The 23,229-nt window shown below is 34.8% G+C and overlaps 1 protein-coding gene across 4 annotated transcripts in view; it reads left to right on the top strand.

Moving 5' to 3' along the window:
- Positions 1-23,229, top strand: part of USP47 (ubiquitin specific peptidase 47) — a 115,749-nt gene extending 92,520 nt beyond the window's left edge. For all 4 annotated transcript variants that reach the window (XM_050757380.1, XM_050757379.1, XM_050757378.1 and 1 more), the window contains 12 exons: positions 542-749; positions 2,552-2,667; positions 4,712-4,831; positions 6,617-7,394; positions 12,031-12,206; positions 12,569-12,649; positions 13,987-14,102; positions 14,462-14,580; positions 16,831-16,961; positions 18,986-19,033; positions 19,124-19,254; positions 20,099-23,229. In XM_050757380.1, the coding sequence (XP_050613337.1) occupies positions 542-749; positions 2,552-2,667; positions 4,712-4,831; positions 6,617-7,394; positions 12,031-12,206; positions 12,569-12,649; positions 13,987-14,102; positions 14,462-14,580; positions 16,831-16,961; positions 18,986-19,033; positions 19,124-19,254; positions 20,099-20,273 (2,199 nt within the window). In that variant the 3' untranslated portion in view covers positions 20,274-23,229. The remainder of the gene's footprint in view (positions 1-541; positions 750-2,551; positions 2,668-4,711; positions 4,832-6,616; positions 7,395-12,030; positions 12,207-12,568; positions 12,650-13,986; positions 14,103-14,461; positions 14,581-16,830; positions 16,962-18,985; positions 19,034-19,123; positions 19,255-20,098) is intronic.

Raw genomic sequence — 23,229 nt, 5'->3', positions numbered from 1 at the left:
ATGAGCTGTAAGTATCCTGGAGGCTAATATTGAAAGGGGATATCTGGAGAGGAATGAGGTGGCACCTGAGAGACAGAAGCCATACCCTTTGTGATGGCTTTATGAGACATGCTGTCCTCCTGTACTTAGATTGTTACTAGATACATGAATTATCAATTCTACTCCAGATTGGATTAAGAAAACAAAAGATGCATATTCTAGTTGGCTGTTCGGTTGTTTTCTTCTGTGTTTCCAGCTTAGTTGATTACGAACAATTGTTATAATACATTGATTTTGTTTCTACATCTAAAGTTTATGAAGTTTACTTTTTAAAAACAAAAATGTATTTAGTACATGCTTTATATGATTTGAGGGATAATGAAACATAATTATTTAAAAATAACATTTAAGTTGTGCCTGTAACTTTGATGTCTTTGATGCAAATCATAAATGTGTGGATTTTGTTAGGGCCTATTGTAGTGTTATTACCCAACAGACTAGAACACTGTGTATTTATATATGTATATATATTTTTTCTTTCTGGGGGATTACTTTCTTTTAGATGATGGATTTAGAAGAGGTAATACCCCTGGATTGCTGTCGCCTTGTTAAATATGATGAGTTTCATGATTATCTAGAACGGTCATATGAAGGAGAAGAAGATACACCAATGGGGCTTCTACTAGGTGGCGTCAAGTCAACATATATGTTTGATTTGCTGCTGGAGACGAGAAAGCCTGATCAGGTTTTCCAGTCTTATAAACCTGGAGGTGAGCAGTTTTACACTATTTTTAGTTTTACTGTACTTAAAATGTTCATGAGAAAGTTTTTTTTTTTTATTGTAGAAATGAACATAATTTAAATTTTTCATATGGTCTTAAAATGTAGAATAATTTTGACAGGTTGAGAAGTACTCAGCAACAGCTTGGAATTAAGTTCTAGATTACTTGCAAAGAGTTGTATGCATAATTTTAAAAACAACAAAAAAACAGCAAAACTTCTAGCTTATGGTCTTCAGTGGGTTTTTTCTTCTCCAGTGTGCAGTACAGAATCATTCTGGATGCTGTCAATCCCTAAAGTTATCAATTGCTGTCTTAGGAAGATCTCTCTTTCTCTTTCTTTCTCTTTATAGAGAAGACCTTCGTCCAAAAAAAGTATATTCCCATAAAGTCTTAGAAGTCGAGGCTGTTTTTCAGGATTTCTTTGGAAGGGTGGATTCATTATCCCATCATTGTCAGCATTTAAAATTTTTCTTCATCCTCTCTATTTCTACAGGTCCCAGGGACTTCAGCTTTTCTTTCTTCATTAAATCTATCACATTTACTCAGCACATTGAGTTTTTTGTTTGTTTGTTTGTTTGTTTGTTTGTTTGTTTTTCCTTTGAGACTGTTTAGGAAAACTAGAATATCATGCCCCTAGTTTTCCCAGAGACAGTTTCCCTGTAGACAGTTACATGGTCTGTTCATGTCCAGAGTTTTATATAATTACCATATGTAAATTGTAACAAATAGAAGAAAAGCAAAATGTTTATATAATTTTACAAAATCCTTACTGTTGTGTCTTGACCCTAACTCCTTTGCATCAGTGGTTAGTCAGAATTCAGACTTAGGTTTTCTGTGTTTTTTTCCTAAAAGTTGAACTTACAAAACCTTATTCTGCCCTTTTACAATAATATTCATCTGTGGATCCTGTATATCTCCTTTTTAAATGAAGGCCTCTCTTTACAGAGTAGGTTAGATATAGTATTCTTTCAAGGAGTCTACCTCTCTTAAGTGGGAAAATTTTATTTCTGAAAACCTTATGATGCCTACTTCAACTTCTAAGACTCTACCCTATCTATAAAGAGTCCCATAAGGACATTTCCTTGCTTTTTTTTTTTTTTTCTTTTTGCTAGACAGGGAGAAGAATGATTAAGATATAACATGAGTCAGCAGTAATACCTCTTACTTGAAAGAGAACTCTAAATGCTAGTGTGGATTGTAAGACTTATAAAGTAGTCTTTATTCATTAATAATCAAGATCTTAGTGGAATATTTTGTCAAATTTAGATTAACAACGTAGGAAAAAAACTGAGGGTTGACATAAAACAGGTTAAAACAGATACAGAATAACTATGTATGAAATACAGTGTTTGAAGATCATTTATTTTTCAAGTGATTAAGAGTTTAGTTATAAACATAACCTCCTGAAAACAGAAGAGAAGAATTTGGGATTAAATTTCAATATAAAGGATTTAAGTGAGAAAACAAAGGCATAATCAGAACAGTTTTTGTGTGGAATTTTCCTTGGGATATAGAAAATATTATTTTGAGGATAGGAAGTCTTTGATGATGAACAAGGTCTTGAGTGACTTAATAAGGGGTTTGTTCAAAAGCAAGCAGGAGTGCTATGTTGCCTTTAGTATTTGTTTTGCAGTATCTGGTGATTTATATTTATTCAGTGTTGTTGTTTTCATCTGTACTTGGAAGTTTGGATTTTTCATCTATTAGAAACACTTTAAGAATGCATTACTCATGTGAAATACATTAAAAAATAACCTCCAATTATGTGTTTATGTCTTCAAATGTGACAGAAGTGATGGTGAAAGTTCATGTTGTTGACCTAAAGGCAGAATCTGTAGCTGCTCCTATAACTGTTCGTGCTTACTTAAATCAGACAGTTACAGAGTTCAAACAACTGATTTCAAAGGTAAGTTTTAAAAGAGGTCTGTAAATACATTTTTGAGTGCCTGCTGTGTACAAGACACTGTGTGATAGTTATGAATAAGATACATGCTCTACCTCTAGGAACTAATATTTGTAGTTAGGAGACAACTATAGTTAAAAGAAACAGATTGAGTAAAGTGTAGAGGTAAGAAAGTGTGAGGCAAGTACATATAACAACTTACATGTGTTGGCTAGATTATCATAAAATACGGGACTGGAAATATAAATACAGTTTATTTCATGAAGAGCTTTAAACAGTAAACACGAAAGTTTGGGTTCCTTTTTGGTGTAGGCAATAAGAAGTCGAGTTTTTGTTTTCGTTGTTTTTAAGCACGGCAATGCTGCATTTAGTGTCTGGTGACACTAGATTAGTGTTCCACATGCCTTGAGGGGAGTCAGGAATGGAGAGGAAGAAACTGTTGAAATAATTCAAGTGCAGGTGTATGACTGGAAATGAGAGAAGGCATAGATTCCAAGAGAGAGAGAATCTGTAGGACTTGTAATTGTTAAATGTTGGGGTAAAGCAGATGCACCAATGACCTGAGCCAGGGGTTTCAAACTTGGGTAACCAGAAAAGTAGGGATACATTTAATAGAAATAGAGGAGGAAGGTGAGGGTGTAGACTTGACAGGGAAGGTGATGAATTAAATACTAGCACCGTTATATGAGCTAGTGATAAAGAAAATAGGCTCATTCAGATATTTTGAGCTGGAAAAATATAACAATGAAAACATTCAAATTTTGGAGGGCAAAAGGATTAGTCCACACCAGACAAATGATTATCATCCTTTCAAGGGTCCTATACTCTGCAGAACTTTGAGCATACAAACCAGCAAATTTTGCAGGGTTCTCGAACCATAGGTTAATATCCCCTGGTGTAGTGGAAGTTGTTCCATAATTACAAGTCGAGTCCAGTTTTCAGTCATTCATCTTATGGTAGTCTTGTCTTTCATCTCATTATCTGGGGTTGTAAATACCTGTTTAACAGAGTTGTAGTGAACATTAATGAAAAATAAATAAATGCTCTGTGGAAAAAAATTGTAAGGTATCATGTAAGAGTTGGTGGTTATTATGTTTAAAAAAAGTCTGTATTTTGACTTCTATATATGACTTCTAACAATTTTGCTAAAGTAGTAACCAGGAAACAAATCATTTTTTGAAATTTTGTGATGAAATTGCTTGTAAATGCATACTATATTGTGATAATATACTGTATATTACATTTTTAAAATATGAATGCCAAATGTAAAAAAATTTAGTTTAATGAGCACTCACACATAATACAAAAGAAAGAGATACAATAGTTTCTTCCCCAAGAAGTTAATAATCTTATTGAGAAAAATATGTCTATAGAGAATAAAGGCAGTCACAAAACATCATGTGAACAAATACAGTATTTTTAACCAGCCTGCTTAAGAATTAGGTATTTATAACTGATGACCTTTGTTGCATTGAAAATAGCGTTCTTTTAAATGATGTATTTTTGTCTGCTGCTTTCATGTAAAATTTATAAAATGACTCCAAAAATTAAAGATGTGGACTTTCAGAATAACTTAAAATTTTACCTACTAATCTTCTCATTTTACACAAAGGAAAATTGCTTATTGCTTTGATAAAAGTATTGACAACTATTCACAGACTACAGAAGGGCCCGTCAAAAGCCAAGAAGTTCAACGTTTTGACACCAGCAGTCAAAAAGTCAGTTATATAGTTTCTTTGGAATCATATCACTCATTTACTTGGCAAGTTTGAGAGGAATAGAGTTTCTAGAAGAAAATCCTTACCTTTCAAATAGTTTCAGAGCATATATTTATCAGTGGTACTTTGTTCTCCTGATTTGCAGCATAATTTATGGCTATAACTAATTTTTCCCTTCAATTGTTCAAAAATTTTAAAACCTCTACTAAAATTATTTTTCTCTCTGCTGCTTTTCAGAAGAACTCAGCAGTGTCTTGCTTTCCCATATTTTTAAGTCAAGCAGAATTATTTTTGAAAGAGTACTTTTTATTAAATTGCTTTCATTATAGGCCATCCATTTACCTGCTGAAACAATGAGAATAGTGCTCGAACGCTGCTATAATGATTTGCGTCTTCTCAGTGTCTCCAGTAAAACCCTGAAAGCTGAAGGATTTTTTAGAAGTAACAAGGTATGTCATTTATTTTTTAATTACTATTTTCATTATAAGCCTGGCCTCCACAGCTATTCAACATCTGTCTGGAACTTAATTTAAAATTCTCAACCCAATAATTACCTTCCTTTGTAGTCAGGTCAGGTTAGCCTCCTTTCTGTCCTGTGAATCAGTCCTACTGGTTCTCCTCTTCTTTGCCTTTGTTCATATGCACTCCTACCTGGAGTGTTCTTCCTCCTCTCCCTGTATTTTTTTGTTTTTTGTTTTTTGTTTTTTGTTTTCAGTCTCCAGTTTAGTCCTACCTCTTTGGTGAAGCCTTCATAACCATTTCTGTCCACAGTGATTATGTCCCCTGGATTTTGTTTATTCTTGAGCTTGTCCCATAAAGCAGTGCTTCGTTGTGAGGGTAAGAGGCATACCTGGTATAGAGAAAATTATAATCTTGAGTTCACCCAACATTATTCCCTTTGCCTACTCATTTTTCTCTGTTGGAAATGAGAAAGTTCATGTTAGTCCTCTTCTTTTGTCTTGCTATTATTATGTGTTTCATCATTTATCATTTTCATATATGTTTTTATCACTTTCTAGTCTCATTCATCTTAGTACAGTCTAGTCTTTTATCTCATTTAACTTTTTAATATTATTTTATTAATAATATGTAATTTTTATTCACCTACACTTCTGAAACTTTTGTGTGGTGGGGGAGGGGGGATGTATGTGTATGTGTATGTGTGTGTGTATATGTAAAACTTCAAAATCTCTAATCCCCTCCAATACTACTTTAGGGTAAGAAGTGCCGTAGGGATCTAACTTTTCTTGTTTCTTAAATGGTTAGCTGGTTTCAATTTGTAACATTTACTGAATAGGATAATTATAGTGTTATCCTTTTATGCAACACCCAACATGCTCTTTATAATTGCCAAATTTATGCCAAATACGAATTTCATTTTAAAAAAAGATGTATTATGGAAAATTTCAAACATAAACAAAAATAGAGAAAATAGGGAAAATAGAGTGACCCCCCCACACATCCCCATCACTCAGCTTCTACAGTGATCATCTCTTGTTTCATCTATAATTTAACCACCTACTTCCCCCAGATTATTTGATAAACTTCTCCAAGATCATTTCATCATTTCATCTATAGATAATATGAACATATATCTAAATGAAGAGAACTTTAAAAAAAATGACAATTACGTTATATACCTAAGAAATACCTTAATATCAGCCAATATCTAGTCAGTGTTCAGATTTCTCTGATCATCTTAGAAAATTTTTTTTCTGTAAATTTTCCTGTGTCTTTTTTGTTTGCTTCCTTGCAGTTTATTTATTACAAAGCCAGGTCATTTGCCCATTAAATTTTTCCATGATCTGGATTTTGGTATTATATTCACAGGGTGTCTTTACACATGTTCCTGTGTCTGTAATTCAGGCTAAACTTGGATTTCCTAAAGGTGAAAGATTTATACAATCTAAAGAAAAACCAGAGCATTAATTTCCTAAAGAGAAGGATATATAATACAACTTTCTGAAATTGGACAACCCAATAAACAAGTTGTTTATGTGTATGTGTATGTCCATGCCCTCTATCTTAATGTAGTCTTCTGGCTAGTTACAAAGACATATGAGCCTAATATTTATTTTATTCAGTCTGCAAAACAATACAGTGTCCTTCAGAAACTTTATCATCACACGTTTTGTAACATAACTGTGTATTGTCTTGTCTTAATGCAATATAACGATGATGAATGAGCATGTCACTAAAATTAATATATAATAAAACTGTGACTTACCATGTAGGTGTTTGTTGAGAGTTCCGAGACTTTGGATTACCAGATGGCCTTTGCAGAGTCTCATTTATGGAAACTCCTGGATCGGCATGCAAATACAATCAGATTATTTGTTTTGCTACCTGAACAATCCCCAGGATCTTATTCCAAAAGGACAGCATACCAGAAAGCTGGAGGTGATTCTGGTAATGTGGATGATGATTGTGAAAGAGTCAAAGGACCTGTAGGAAGCCTAAAGTCTGTGGAAGCTATTCTAGAAGAAAGCACTGAAAAACTCAAAAGCTTGTCACTGCAGCAACAGCAGGATGGAGATAATGGGGACAGCAGCAAAAGTACTGAGACAAGTGACTTTGAAAACATCGAATCACCTCTCAATGAGAGGGACTCTTCAGCATCAGTAGATAATAGAGAACTTGAACAACATATTCAGACTTCTGATCCAGAAAATTTTCAGTCCGAAGAACGATCAGACTCAGATGTGAATAATGACAGGAGTACAAGTTCAGTGGACAGTGATATTCTTAGCTCCAGTCATAGCAGTGATACTTTGTGCAATGCAGACAATGCTCAGATCCCTTTGGCTAATGGACTTGACTCTCACAGTATCACAAGTAGTAGAAGAACTAAAGCAAATGAAGGGAAAAAAGAAACATGGGATACAGCAGAAGAAGACTCTGGAACTGATAGTGAATATGATGAGAGTGGCAAGAGTAGGGGAGAAATGCAGTACATGTATTTCAAAGCTGAACCCTATGCTGCAGATGAAGGTTCTGGGGAAGGACATAAATGTATGTACTTCAAAAGAAAAACGGTCCTTGTAACAGCATCAGTTTTTCTGTCAGTTTATTTAAATTTTCAGTTAAGCGTTAGGTACTTAGTTCTAAGATCATTTGTAACTTTCTGGATTATAAGATTATTGACTTTGATTTTCAATGCAGTTATAATGAACACTGTTCTTAGACCTGTGCAATAAATTAGATGGTAATTATATCAGAACTCTGAGATAAGAAGTAAAAAAAAAAATAGTATTCAATATTAGGAAGGAATTATTATATAATTACTAAGTAAAAGATTAGGGAATATATTAAAAAGTAAATAATATTTTTTAAAAGCTGAGACACTTTAGAAAATTTGATATTCAATGCCCAGGAAAATGTTTTATTTCTACATGCTCTTCCCTCTCTCCATTTCCAGTGCAAACAACAATTCCCGTGCTATATACCCTTAAAAAGTCCATAATTAACTGGGAAAGTCAGAGAAAGAAAAAGTACTCTTAAAATTTTTTTTGTTACTTTGAAGTAGCTCCAAAGCAAGGAGTTACTAGAAATTCCAATGCATAATCTCAGAAAGATGGAAGAGATCTGAGAGTTTGGGCATTTGGCATAAGCAGTAACAACAAAAACATTACAGCATTGTATGAGACTTAAAATAAAAGAACCTTTATAAAACCTTAGACTAAGACCAGCCAAATAATTAGCAAGACAACCAGGTTTAAGATATAAAATCTTTCTTCGAGTGTAAAAGAGAAGTAGCTGAAAATGTAAATACTTTGCATTAGTTCTAACAAAGAAAATATTAATATTACCTCCTTATACTTTTATATTTTAGTTTTCAAAATACTTATTCGTTCTCACTTAAAGCTTCTCCAAACTTCATAAAGCAAACATTAGTATCCTTATATGACAGATAAGAAAACTGAAGCTCATAGAGGATGAATGACTTGCCCAAAAGTGTATATATAACTAGTTAAGTGGGACCATTACTAGAATTGAAGGCATCTAATTGTTCCTTTTACCTTTGGAAGAGAGTACCACTCTTTATCCATCCAGTCATCCATCCATCCAAGTAACATTTTCTAAATCCATACTAGATGCCAGGCCCTATGTAACTGTTAGCAGTAGAGATGACTGAGATGCAGCCTTATGCTTCATCTTATGGGGAGGAGGTGCACAGTCACCCACTCTAAAAGTTAAGTGCTGTGATGCTTGTAGTCTCAAAATTCTATCTGCTAAAAGGAAGTAGTAGAAATTATGAAATAATACAAGTATTTAAATTTGTGTTTTTAACTAGTTGGGTTAAATAACACTGGAATCATACGACTTTCATACATATATCTTGCAGAAACTCAAGTGTGAAAATGTGGATTAGCAGAACCAAATAGAGGGAAATCATATTATAATAATGCTTTAAATTTCTATGGAGCATTTACCTCATAAGGCTCACTAGCTTACATTATTTCATTAGTTCTCTTAACAGCAGTGTGAAATTGATATTGTTAGACCATTTTCAGTGATGACAAAATTGGTCAAACAGATTAAGTAATTTGCCTGCAGTCACATAGCTAGTCGCTCACACTGCTAGAGTGAGACTCAGATATCATAAGCCACCACCCCATAGCTGCTACCACTCTTCTTTCCTTGCCATCTTAGTAAAGGAAAAATAGTAGTAACTACTCTGCTTTTTTACCATACTCAACCCATCGAGGACATTAGAAAAATTAAAAGTAGTTCCTCTTTAGTAAAAAAGGTTGGAAATTTCTCTTAATTGCTTTGTTTTAGAATGGTGTGCTAAAAATTTGACTGGGTGATAGTCTCAACCGTAGGAAGAATTCAATGGGAATACTTAGAATTATAGTTTGAAAAGTCTCATTTCCATCCTAGAACAGTTAATAAAATCTTTTAAATGGAGAATATTGGCCATATTTGTAAATTCATACTAAGCTAATTTACTAGTGTTCATTGAAATAGTAAACATGGTGAAGAAGAGAAACCATTCACTACAACTTATGTATTTGGGCTTTTAGAAGCCATAGAAAAGGTCTTGTTTGAAAAGAAAATGTGACCCTGGAAAATGCCTTCTCATGTGTAGAAAACTGGTTTGGAGATAGGGCAGTAGGGATAGCAACTAGCAACTGGGTTTTTCTTGAGTCTGTACTAAGACTGATTCATTGCAGCTCCTCAGTCATCTGGAAGTAGGTCCCTGGGAAAACATGTGGATGATGAGTAATAATACACATTCTTCAGAGTGATAAAATGGCAAGGAAGAACATGTAGACAATGAATTTGATATTTGAAGAATGATGCGCTGTGCACAGTATAGGCAGTTCACTCAGGCAGTAATCAAACTGTATTTAAAATGATGGTCCTTAAGATAGCAGTTATAATCCAGGAGTGTTACAGTGCCTCACACCTGTAGTCCCTGCAGTTTGGGAAACTGTGAGAGGACTACTTGAACCCAGGAGTTAGAGACCAGCCTGAGCAACATAGTAAGGCCCCGTCTCTACAAAAAAAAAAAAAAATTTTAATTAGCCTGTAGTTCCAGCTACTTAGTAGGGTGAGGTGGAAGGATCACTTGAGCCCAGAGGGGAGAGGCTGCAGTGAGCTATGATCGTACCACTGCACTCCAGCCTGGGCAACAGAGCAAGACCCTGTCTCAAAAAAAAAAAAAAAAAAAAAAAAAGGAAAAAGAATAAAAGAAGAAATACGTAAGAGAAAGGACAGAAAAAGGAAAATCATAAATATATTTTAAGGTTGTTCTGTGAAGACAGACTCTTCAGTGTGAAGAGGTAGATAGGAAAACTGGTGCAATGGTAATCTAAAACTACAAAGTAATTATAGCCAATAAATTAACACTCTTTGCCAAAGCTATGCTAAACATTTTACATGTATTGACCCCAGAACACAATTTTGAGATTTAAATACTGTTATCTCCATTTTATAATAAAGGTAATTTAAGTACAGAAAAGTTGAGAAGTCAGAGTCACAAATCTAATATATGAAGAGGAGCCAGGAATTCATTCAGGCTAGGCCATCAAATTCCAGAACCAGTTGGTCGTAATCACCATATTAAGCTATACCAATAACCAACAAACATTTTTGTCTTCCTATGACACGACACTACTAGAGGTTAGGAAAGAAACCAAAATGGCAATAAAAGCTTGTATTTGAGTAATGCTTTAGAAAAGACTTTTACTACATTTGTCACAACAATGTTATATGTTATGATCACATGGGAAAACTGAGGCTGAGGGAGATTGGATGACCTGCCTACAGCCATTTATCGGAGTAAAGTGACAAAACTGAAATCTAGACATAGGCTTTCCATTTCTAATCAAGTAATTTTTGCATTACACCCTTCTATTAAGAAATTTAGTACCTTGTTGGATAGCATAGACAAGCTTGTTTGCCATAAGCTGGATTATTGACATAGAGAGAGGGGCACTCCTTAAAGCTTAAAAAGTGACATTTTAAACAAATTAAGAGAAAAACTGTCTCAAAACTCAAAAGGTAGATAGTCAATAAAGTTCATCACCCTCTTCATATTTTCTTCTAATTTGTACTTGTCACATTTTCTATTAATGAGCCTATATTTTATAGCTAGGAAAACAATCAACATTAATTTATTCAAAAAGTCATCTGAGAAAAATTCAACCCAAGTGTTGCTATGACATGGGAATGTAAACCAGGAGTATTTTAAGGTCTCATCCTTTACCTTCCATGTAGCTTTAGCAGAAAAACCAGACCTAACATGGAGGGAACCTTAGAGCCAGGGAGGTCCAGTGGCCGGAGGCAGCAAGGCAGCCCTGCCTTATTAACTTAGAGTCCGGTTTCTGCTTTCTGCTACAATATGAAGACCACAGTCAATAGAAGCATTCCAGATGTGTCCTCATGAGTGGCTTATAAAATTAGAGACAAAAGATTAAAATAATAAGCATTAGAGAAAAACAAAGCTCATCAAAGATAATCCTATTACAATACCAAGAGAGCTTAAATTTAAGCCGGGAAGAGGTAAGAGTTTCTGATCCATTTAAATACAGTTCCTGTTACAGCCCAACCACATGATAAATCAGACATCTTAGTATGCCAGTTGTGACATTTTTTTCTAATGAAAATCTGAAAATTAAATAATATTACTAACAGTTGTTGAGGCAATCATGCTGTATTTGGCACTGTGCTGAAAGCATGATAAATGAATTACCTCACTGAATTCACATTGCAACACTCAGGTGGGCACTATTATCATCTCCATTTTTCTAGTGAAGAAATGGAGGTACAGAGGCTGGTGTCCCATATAATAAGTAAGCAGAAGAAGTGGGATTGGAACCACCAGTGCTTACACTATTACTGTGTAGAGCTAGAAGTGTATGTATTTTAAAAGAATTCCTAGAAGCTTGTTTTTGAGTTTGGCAACCTAAACAAACAAGCACTTAAATAGCTCAGAACATTTTAAGCTATCAGATAATACCTATCAGAAACTCTGTGTCCATGTTTTTTGTCCATTCAGTGTGGTATATTAGCTAAAGTCTAACTGAAAAGGGGTACTTTTTCCTGCATACAGTATAGTAAAAAGTATATGATCTGTTTTATTTATACTCAGAGGTTTCTTTCACATTTTTGTTCCTGTTTTGTTTTTTTTTATGCTTAGGGTTGATGGTGCATGTTGATAAAAGAATTACTCTGGCAGCTTTCAAACAACATTTAGAGCCCTTTGTTGGAGTTTTGTCCTCTCACTTCAAGGTCTTTCGAGTGTATGCCAGCAATCAGGAGTTTGAGAGCGTCCGGCTGAATGAGACACTTTCATCATTTTCTGATGACAATAAGGTTGATTAAAATAATCTTTGAGTAGTTAGAGTCCATTTTAAATGATAGATTCGAGAACAGCTTTTACTACTTCCAAGTAAGGTGAAGTAGATACACTGGAAGGATTTTTTTTTTTTTTTAATGATTAATGGTAATTTGGGGGGTTTTTTGTTGTTATTTTTCTTCCCTCATCTAACAAACATTTGTGAAATGTTAACTGTGTGTCAGTTACTATTCTAGGTGCTGGGGATTCAGAGGTAAAATATGTGCCTTTTCTCAGAGAGCCTATAATCTAGAGAATTTTGGAAAGTTTAAAAATGGGATGAGAATGGGTTATTTATTCTGTTGAGGCAGCATGTCTAAAAAATGTTTTTAACTTATAGATTACAATTAGACTGGGGAGAGCACTTAAAAAAGGAGAATACAGAGTTAAAGTGTACCAGCTTTTGGTCAATGAACAAGAGGTAAGTAACACATTTAAGAACAATATAAGGTTACTTTTTACAGTTACTAAAAACATACAGTGTAGAGATTTTATTCATAGTCATTTTATTTCTCTGAAGCAAAGGTCAGCAAATTTTTTCTGGGCCTTGTAGTTTAGCAGGCCATACTGCCTCTGCTGCAGTTACTCACTTCTGCTATTTTAGCACAAGGAGCCATAGACAATAATAAACCAATGAGGTGGCTATGTCTCAACATTTTATTTACAAAAGTAGGCAGCAGTGAACTTGGCCCTCAGGCCACTGTTTGTCATCCCTGTGCTCTAAAGTATTGCTGCAAATGCTGAAATGAGACAAAATTTTCCTGCTTTTAAAAGGAAAAATTTTTTTTTCTTTGTGCTTGCTTTCTGGAAACAATCATAATGCTACAGGTGAATAGCAGTTGAAAGTCATTTTAGTATGTAACAAGCATTTATATAGCGTCTACTGTGTGCTTTAGGTGCTTGCAAATATTAACTCATTTAATCCTCATCAATTAACTAAGATACAAGCAGTATTTCTTATTCTCATTCTATAGATGAAGAAAGTGAAAGTGAGGCACAAAGAAGTATTTCTTGGTCAAAGTCACCACTTGTAAACGGTGTGGGTTAATGATCTAAACAGGCTGTGTTTTTTAAGGAATAATAAAATATTTTAGTCCCTGTGGTATACTAGCCTTACCACAAATACCCAAAAGAATAAGGCAAAGATCATATTTTCAGAAGGTTATAACATCCTACTATTACAACATTCTGTTATAACATGTTATATCATCCTATTGAACAACTAAACAAATGTGAAAACCATAAATTTATCATAAAATGCCTTTATTCATACAAGATATTTTAGCTGGCACCTGTTATTTCTCTTAATGTGACCCATTACAGTCATTTTGACTTACATATTTCATCTGAGTCTGTGGAAACTGTGTCTCTTTTGAGACAATTGGTTAATGTATTTGGAGAATTAGTATACATTTCCCTCATTTTAGTCTATAAAAGTGGTTTGTTTTGCTTTCAAAATTATAACTATTATAAGAAGGAAAATATAAATGTGTTATCCTATTTAACCTTTACAATGACTCAGTGAGAAAGATACTGTTCCCAATTTGCAGAACTGAGACAGATTTTAAGTAAACTTGCTGAAGATAGCTGAGCTCATAAATAGTGGAACTAAGGTGTCAGAAAAGGGAGATAGACTCTGAAACTCAGGCCCTTAATTGCAAATAAAATGTTTTGGTAATTTTTATTTTAATGTGTTAATATTAATGTATTTAATTAATGTGTAATTCACGCTCTGATTGTTTGTGTTTACATTTCTAGCCATGCAAGTTTCTGCTAGATGCTGTGTTTGCTAAAGGAATGACTGTACGGCAATCAAAAGAGGAATTAATTCCTCAGCTCAGGGAGCAATGTGGTTTAGAGCTCAGTATTGACAGGTAAAGTAAAATTAATGTCATCAGTGATTTGAAGAAAGACTGTGTGGTCAGTTGAAATGAACTGGTATGATTTTCTAAAACTGGGAGAATTAAAATTTCCTGTACTATTCGGAATTTTAGTACAACAGATTAGTTTACAAGGACTAAGCAAGAGTATTAAAATTTTGTTTGGGTTTCCTATAGAGGATTCTAAATTTGAATTACTAGGAACATTTCTTTATTTCCCCAAATTTTAACAACTCATTATTTGACTTTTATATTTGAACATAGTTCATTTTTCTTTGGTGTCAGTTTAGTGTCAATCTTTAAATTGAGAGTTTCAAATTATAGTCATTTTAAATGTCTTGTCATGTTTGTAGGTTTCGTCTGAGGAAAAAAACGTGGAAGAATCCTGGCACTGTCTTTTTGGATTATCATATTTATGAAGAAGATATTAATATTTCCAGCAACTGGGAGGTTTTCCTTGAAGTTCTTGATGGTATTTTCAATATTTTTGGGGGGAAGTATCAGTTAGAAATACTCTAGAGCTAATAGAAGCCTATAGTTTTTAATCAAATAATGAGTTACGAGGAATCTAATATACGTTATAGTGTTTTGTGTTATATTAAGCATAACGATATCCTTATTGTGGATTGATGTGATTCCTACCTACGTCTTATCCCTGGAAGTTTTATTTTCTTCCCCTGTGTCCTTGTGTAACTGCTTAAGTTGTTTGTGAAAGAATAATCGGTGTCTTTCAGCCTTCTATCTTTCTCCTATCAAATGCTGCCATTTGCCTTTTAAGTATTCTTTTTTTGAATGTTGAGAATATTAATTCCCCCTTATGAGGAAATTACAAAGTTAGGTTTTTAATACATTTTAAGAAAACTCTGCTATTATTTTTTTAGCCACGTTTGTTCTTTAGTTTCTTTTTTATTATTATGGCTTATTTTGTATTGAGGACATGGTACTGATAATTTATCAGAGACTCAAGAACAATGACTATTTGTGTCCTAAGCCAGGTGGCTTAAAGAATAGAAGTGTATTGTCTCACAGTCTGAGATCAGGCTGTCAACAGGGTTGGTTCCTTCTGAGTGCTGTGGGGGAGAATCTGTTCCATACTCTCTCCTAGCTTCTGTGGTTTTGGGCTATCATTGGCAACCTTGGCTTGTAGATGCATCACCCCAGTCTCTGCCTTCATCTTCATATGGTGTTCTTTCTGTGGGCTTGTCTGTCTGTATTGTTTTCCCCTTTTTCATAAACCACTAGTCCTATTGGATTAGGGCCCACCCTGAAGACCTTATTTTACCTTGAGTATCACTGTAAAGACCCTATTTCCAAATAAGGTCACATTCGGAGGTACTAGGGATTAGGATTTCAACATGTCTTTTTGTGGGGGGCACAGTTCAACCCATAATAGTGACCTTGAGGAGGTCCAAGTAGCAGACCTGTTTGTCGCACCTCCCAGTTTTCATTATCAACATTGGTACATTGAAAGTATTGGTTTTTGGAGGGAGGCTCTGGGAGGAAAGTTGGCTTTTAGAAGATCACATCAAGGTAAATAGCTAGTTCTATATTCTTTTTTTGCTGTTGCTTAGGAAAATTTTAATTTTCCTTTTCTTCTATAGAAAGTAAAATGTCAATTCTGGATATTTTGTTACAAGATTATACTAGTTTTTAGAGGGCTCAATAATACTAACACCTCATGTATTTCAGGCTGCTTCAGGTCTAATTCAACCATAAATTTAAATGGTTGAAATTCTGATTGACAAGTTAAGTTGGGAGGTAAGGAACAACTAGGATACCATCTACTATGGTGTGTAGGCAAGTGCTCCAGATTGTGATTTCTTTGAGTATCTGGAGTCTTAGGGAATAATCACTGTGCCTGGGTAAGTCGGGAAGAGATCATAAATGACAAAGAAGTAACCCTTGTAAGGATTAAGTATATTAGCAGAGATGGATTCATCTGAAAATGGTACTAGATGGTGGGTGCCTGCATCAGTATTATTTCAGTATATTTTCACATCAAGATAGTTGAGTAAGAAATGTCATGTGATTAAATCCAAGATATATTTATTGACCTGTAAATTGCCAGACACTGCAATCCCTTGTGCTACAAAAATGAGTAAGAACCACTTATTGCCCTCCAGGTACACACAATCTGTGGAAGAAACAGAACTGCAAACCTGTCATTCTAAAATAATAGGTACTAAGGGACTGAATCAGTAGAAGTTGTTCTTGTGTACACCAGAGAGAAAAGTGACAATTGAGTTGATGCTTAAAAAGTGACATAATGTAAAAGTGACAATTTTGAAGAATCACTAAATTGGGGATTAACTGGAAAGAGAAGAATTAATAATAGCTTGAGTGAAAAAAAGAGGATAGAGTGAAGTCAATTTGATTATGATTTTAGATACGGGTAGTAGCCAATAGAGAAACGACGATTGGAGATCCAGAGAAGAGAGTAACTGGTAATGCAGCGTTCAACAGGAGTCAGGGGGGAGTGCAATTAGGAGTACTGGTTGAACAATAGTTTGAAGAAGAGAGGAATTATCTTCTGAGACCGGAGAGAAGAGAGTAAATATTTGATTCTCAAAAACTCCTTGGGATAATTGGGATTTTTCTTGTGCCCACTTTTTAAGAGTAACACTTGAAGTAAATCTTTTTGTTTAGTCAGGCACTAAGGGAAAAGTCGATTTATGAACCTTCAGAGGAAATAGAATGATGGCCTAATCTTGCATATTCTTAGGGGTAGAGAAGATGAAGTCCATGTCACAGCTTGCAGTTTTGTCAAGACGGTGGAAGCCTTCAGAGATGAAGTTGGATCCCTTCCAGGAGGTTGTATTGGAAAGCAGTAGTGTTGACGAATTGCGAGAGAAGGTAAGTTCATTTTAAACAAAACGTGTATCTTATGTTGAATATATATATATATATCATAATATTTATAAAATATATAAACAATACATTTTTCCTGTGTTGCCTAAGAGAAAACCCTAGGAAGCAGTACCAAACACTGATGCAGCAACTTTTCTTTTCGGTTTCTGTCACACCTTGTGGCACACTGTGGTTGTTTAGGCTCTTGATTCTTTGAAAAATTACTTTGGCTCCTGGCCATTCAGAAGTGGATCCTCACTTTCTGTTGCTTGGACCAATTTTGTCCTAAGAAGTTAGAATTAGTTAGAAGTTACTAGATTGAATTGCTCTATGTCTCAAAAAAACAAGTAGAATTGTGTAGAGAATCCAGATAAAGGTCTGTTTTGCATTTTAAGATGGAATATCTAAGGATCTCTGGGGAAAGGGTGAATTAGTCAATCCGTGGTACCAGCACAAAGAGGATTTTGAAAAAGATTTATTTCCATACTTCATACTAAACACAAAAATAAATTCTAAATATATTAAGTTTATATATTAAAAAAGTAAATGTACTAGGTGAAAATATGTAAAATATTAAATACTAAAAATATTTTCATATTCCTGGAGAAAGATATTTGTAAGCATAATACCAGAAGCCAAAAAAAGAAACTGTAGACCACATACAAACCTATCCTCAGCACAGCCAAAGAAAAAGGTATTTAAAAAGCAACTCATAAAGCTAAAAGACAGTAAACTAGGAGGAAATTATTTGAAACATGTATTAGACATGCTATCCATAATTTATAAGGAGCTACTACCTTAAGAAAAAGATGGAACAAATCTAATTTTAAGAAAGACAGCATGAATAGGCAATTTATAGAAAAAGAAACACAAATTGAAAGAATAACGTTATTTTTCACTTCTTAAATTGGTGAAGATTTAGAAAATCGAAAAATACCTAGAGTTCTCAAGGTTTAGGGGATACAGACAATATATACCTTTGATAAGTGTATAAATTGATGTGACTTTTTTCAAGTTCGGTTGGCATCATTTGTCAGTATTTCAGATTTGCAATTAAACATCTGGGAATTTGACCTATAGAAGTATTTGGAGGTCAGGTGCCATGGCTTACTCCTGTAATCCCAGCATTTTGGGAGGTCAAGGCAGGCAGAACACTTGAGTTCAGGAGTTCGAAACCAGCCTGGCCAACATGGTGAAACCCTGTGTCTACTAAAAACACAAAAATTAGCCAACTGTGATGGTTCATGCCTGTAATTTTAGCTACTCAGGAGGCTGAAGCTGGAGAACTGCTTGGACCCAGGAGGTAGAGGTTGCAGTGAGCCAAGATTGCACCACTGCATTCCAGTCTGGGTGACAGAGTGAGACTCTGTCTCAAGAAAAAATAATTTATTTATTTATTTATGTATTTATTTTTGAGATGGAGTTTCACTCTTGTTGCCCTGGCTGGAATGCAATGGCGCGATCTTGGCTCACTGCAACCTCTGCCTCCTGGGTTCAAGTGATTCTCCTGGCTCAGCCTCCCAAGTAGCTGGGACTACAAGCACGTGCCACCACACCCGGCTAATTCTTTGTATTTTTAGTAGAGAGGGAGTTTCACCATGTGCAAGGATATATTCATGGAAGTATACGGTAGAGCTTTGTAACTGGGAAAAACTGAAAACAGTCTCAGTGTCCATCCACAGAAGATAAAATGTATATTGTTCAGTTATTGAAGAGCATGTGGTCACTTTGTATCCTATTCTTCTAGGAACAGAATTATTATATAGAGATATTAATCTAATTTTACATGTTTTTGGAACATGTGGGTGTAGTTTGTGTATGTATAGGAAAAAGTCTGGAAGGAATATACTAACTTGGTATTTCTGGGACATAGTATTTGCAGGGTGGCCGCTTCCAGCTTTTTCTTCTAATTTTTTTATATCAAACAGTTTTTAAACTGAGCTATTTCTATTGGTGGGGTAAAAGGAAAATAACTTTTCTAGGCAAGTTTATTTTTTAAGTGAACTCAAATAAAATGTTTTATTTTACAGCTTAGTGAAATCAGTGGGATTCCTTTGGAAGATATTGAATTTGCTAAGGTAAAGCCCTAAGAATGTTTGCATCTGTGTATTGTGCATGATAAACACAGCTAGTGGCATGATTTATTCATTCACTCTTTTTCTTTTTAGGGTAGAGGAACATTTCCCTGTGATATTTCTGTCCTTGATATTCATCAAGATTTAGACTGGAATCCCAAAGTTTCTACCCTGAATGTCTGGCCTCTTTATATCTGTGATGATGGTGCAGTCATATTTTATAGGTAACATTCACAATGTTTTTGTTGCTGTTAGTAATACAGTTTTGGTGTGCATAAATATCTTATTTTCCATAAATATCTTTACTGTTTTTATGATATGGAGCAGCACTAATGAGTAGAAATACAGTGACAGCCAAGCATGATTATAATTTGAAGTTTTCTAGTAGCCACATTAAAAACAATAAAAAGAAACAGGTAAAATTAATTTTTAAAATATTTTAAATCCAGTATATCCAAAATATGATCATTACAAGTCATCAGTATAAAAAATCATTTATAAGATATTTTGCATTTTTGTATTGTACTGAGTCTTAGAAATATTGTATGTCTGTTATACTTCCAGCACATCTCAATATGAACCAGGCATATTTCACAAGCTCAATAGCCACATGTGGCTAATGGCTGTTGTATTGGACAGCACAGATGTAGAGGAAAAAGAATGCTCATTGGAGCCTCAGAGATCTGGGTTCAAAACTAGCTTTCTGATTTACCTAGCTCCTCATCTATAAAATTGCAACAGTGATGTCTACCTTGCAGGATTTTATGAGAATTAGAGCTATTGCATGTAAAATAACTGGCACAGTGCCTGTTATAAATAGATGTTCAGTAATGATAGCTGTTACTACTGCTAATAACATGGAGATTATTCTCTGCCATTTTTAGAAGTAAGCAGTGCGTTCCTGTGATAAACACCTTAGAAATCTGGGACATCCCAATATATAAAATAATATTAGTTCACCTGTAACAGATTTCATTATCTTGCTGAGGAGCATCATAGCATTCAACATACATTAATAGAGGTGGCAGGCTCTACTGGCCTAATATGTGATTAATATTTTATATGTAGGGATAAAACAGAAGAATTAATGGAATTGACAGATGAGCAAAGAAATGAACTGATGAAAAAAGAAAGCAGTCGACTCCAGAAGACTGGACATCGTGTAACATACTCACCTCGTAAAGAGAAAGCACTAAAAATATATCTGGATGGAGCACCAAATAAAGATCTGACTCAAGACTGACTCTGATAGTGTAGCATTTTCCCTGGGGGAGTTTTGGTTTTAATTAGATGGTTTACTACCACTGGGTAGTGCCATTTTGGCCGGACATGGTTGGGGTAACCCGGTGACACCAGCACTGATTGGACTGCCCTACACCAATCAGAAGCTCAGTGCCCAATGGGCCACTGTTTTGACTCGGAATCATGTTGTGCACTATAGTCAAATGTACTGTAAAGTGAAAAGGGATGTGCAAAAAAAAAAAAAAAAAAAGCAAACCTTCTGTTAGAAAAGGGGACAGGGGAATGAGTAAACTTCTTCTATTGCGGACAAATGTGCACATAGCCGCTAGTAAAACTAGCCTCAAACAGGATGCTCATAGCTTAATAATAAAAGCTGTGCAAAGGCCATGAATGAATGAATTTTCTGTTTATTTCACTGATACACACATTACCTCATTGACAATTCAGAAGTAAATCCAACATGTGTTGACTCTTGGAAAGCAGCAAAAACAGGAGCTGAAGAAAGGAAATTCTTAGAACCAGCCGTAACCCAGTAAGGAATTGTGAAGTTGTGTTTTTATTTTGTTTCATTTTTTGCAGAGTATTAAGAACATTATTCTGGAACATCAAAACGTTTCCCTTAGACCGCTCCCAGCAGGTGGCAGCTCAGATTGCTGCAGTGTTGTAATTATAACTGATTGTACTTAAGTTATGGATGTAGAGAATATGTTTCATTCATTTATTCAGCATGTAAATAAAATTGATCCTGTTGAGTTATCATAATTGCAGTTCAACTATCTCCCATGGTTATTCTTTTCACGTATCATTCATTCTGTACATTTGTGTACATTGAGAAGTATAGCAATCTGTGTAAATGTAATCCTCAGTGAGGTTCCTTCAGTGCTAGGTCCCATAGGATTGTTGTTGCCCTTGTTAATGAGGTTTCTCTGTTCAGCGGCTTCAATGTTTTTCTCTTTGTACATCTAGTTTTGAAGATTTACTTCAAGTTTGAATCTTCTAGAATGCTTGTAAGTCCAGTTTTAATTTTTAGAGTCAATTTGTAGTTACATGTAGTTTAACTTTTGGGAAACGTCTTAACATTGTTTTGAATAAACTTGCTAGTGAGGTCAGGTCATGGTACAGACTGATGCAGTCAACATGATTTCATTGCAGAGTCTATTAGTATCAGCAAGTTTTTGCTTTGCTAAATAAAAGTATTCAATGAACACAATTCTACATAAATTTTGAAATACCATCTAATTTATAAAAATCAGTAAAAAAAGGTTTTGGTAAAACTTTTTCATGCCAGATGCTGTTTACAACAATGAACATGCCAATAAAACGTTTGTTCATTCTGTTGTGTTATTTTAGTCATTAAACTTCTGTGGATGAAGAATCTGGGTTAAGAATAGATTTGTCATCTTTAAATATAACATTTTGTAATGTGTATTGGATATCTCATTTCTACGATAAAGGTATATTTACCGTAAAGTTCTCATAAGAGAAATGAAAAGATGTGTTATTATCTAACTTTGGGGAATCCTGTATTTCAGATCCGATTTTTACCCTTTTTTTCTTATAAGAAAGATAAAATTAGAAAATACTGTCAGCAAATGTGACTCTGCCATTTGAATATAATCACCGAGAATTCCATCATGTCTTAAAAGTCTCCTGGAATCCACAATGAAAAAAAAAAATCTTTTCTAGGTATTTTTCTGGCCAATTTTTATTTCAAAGAAGCTATAGCATTTAGCTAAACTTGACTGAAGTAATGTTCTGAGTTTGCATTAGTGGGATTGGTGATGGTCTCGGAAGAAAATTGGAAACACTTGTGATGAATTGTCTTTCAGATCACTTAGATTTTCTGATGTAAGAGGACGGCTATTTGGTTCTAATACAGGCCTGCTTACTTGGGATATAGGATTAGTAAATGGGGTTTCTGCTTTAAAGGACTGACTTGCTATCGCACAGAAGAGGCAGATTTGTAAACAAAATGGGCTTTGGAGTTTGGTCTGATTGGGTTTGGTTTAGTATTCCTGAGCGTAAATGGTAAAATTCTTCTGATACCCACTCTTCAGACTGTGCCTTCTGCTCTGTTCTTTGTTTGTTTTATGTTTAACTGCTGCTTATAATTGCAGGTGTATTACAGATACAAATAAGAGTAAAGAAAATATATTTCATTATAGAAAAGAAGACATTAAAAGCTTCTTGCTTTTCAGTGCCTGATAGAGTGAAAACACAATGTTGCACTTTAACAATTTCAATAAAAGCTAATCTGTGTCAGCCTCCCTCTGCTTCAGAGAGTCAGGTGAGCACCCATAACCTAACAGGCAGAGCCCTAGCAATGTGGATCAAGTTCCCTGAGCCCAGGGGCAGTGGAGGCTCATGATCTCTTATCTTTTGAGGCTGAGGTAGGTCACATGCAACAAATTGTGACCCTGCTCCCCACAAGTCATTCAAAGGTTTTGAAGAGCTTTTGCCATGGGGCAGATGAACTTGTGTCAACCATGCACGAGAACCAAGTACCTGCGTTTCTAAGGCGGGCACTGAAGGTGAGGGGTGCATTCTGGCCAAAGAAACAAAAGCTGTGGTCTCAGGACCATGCCGTATGTAGCTGGTCTGTACAGGACGTGTATGTAAGGAAGAGCAGTCATGATAGTGATAGATAAAAACTGTGTGTGAAGCAGCCCTCACACTAAAGTGTTTGGTTATCTCTTATAATGTAAGGGAAGGTACTTTAAAATTCTTCCCAGAATTAAAGCGATGAACCCAGGCTCCAGTCAGAAAATAATCCAATGAAATAGGCATTGGTTGCCACAGTTAGTAGTTGTATTGTGATACATCTAGAGGCCAAGAGAGCAGGAGAGAGCTACCAACTTACACTGTGGTTTGAGCATCATAGCATTGCAGTGTTGTTACTAAATCTGGAAGTGATCTGTGAATGTATGGAATACAATAAAATATTTTATTCTGGTTCA

Source organism: Macaca thibetana, chromosome 14 (assembly GCF_024542745.1).
Source record: "Macaca thibetana thibetana isolate TM-01 chromosome 14, ASM2454274v1, whole genome shotgun sequence".
In the NCBI taxonomy this organism is placed as follows: Eukaryota; Metazoa; Chordata; class Mammalia; order Primates; family Cercopithecidae; genus Macaca; species Macaca thibetana.
Note: the sequence above shows the minus strand (reverse complement) of the source record. Positions and strands in the feature narration are given on the sequence as shown.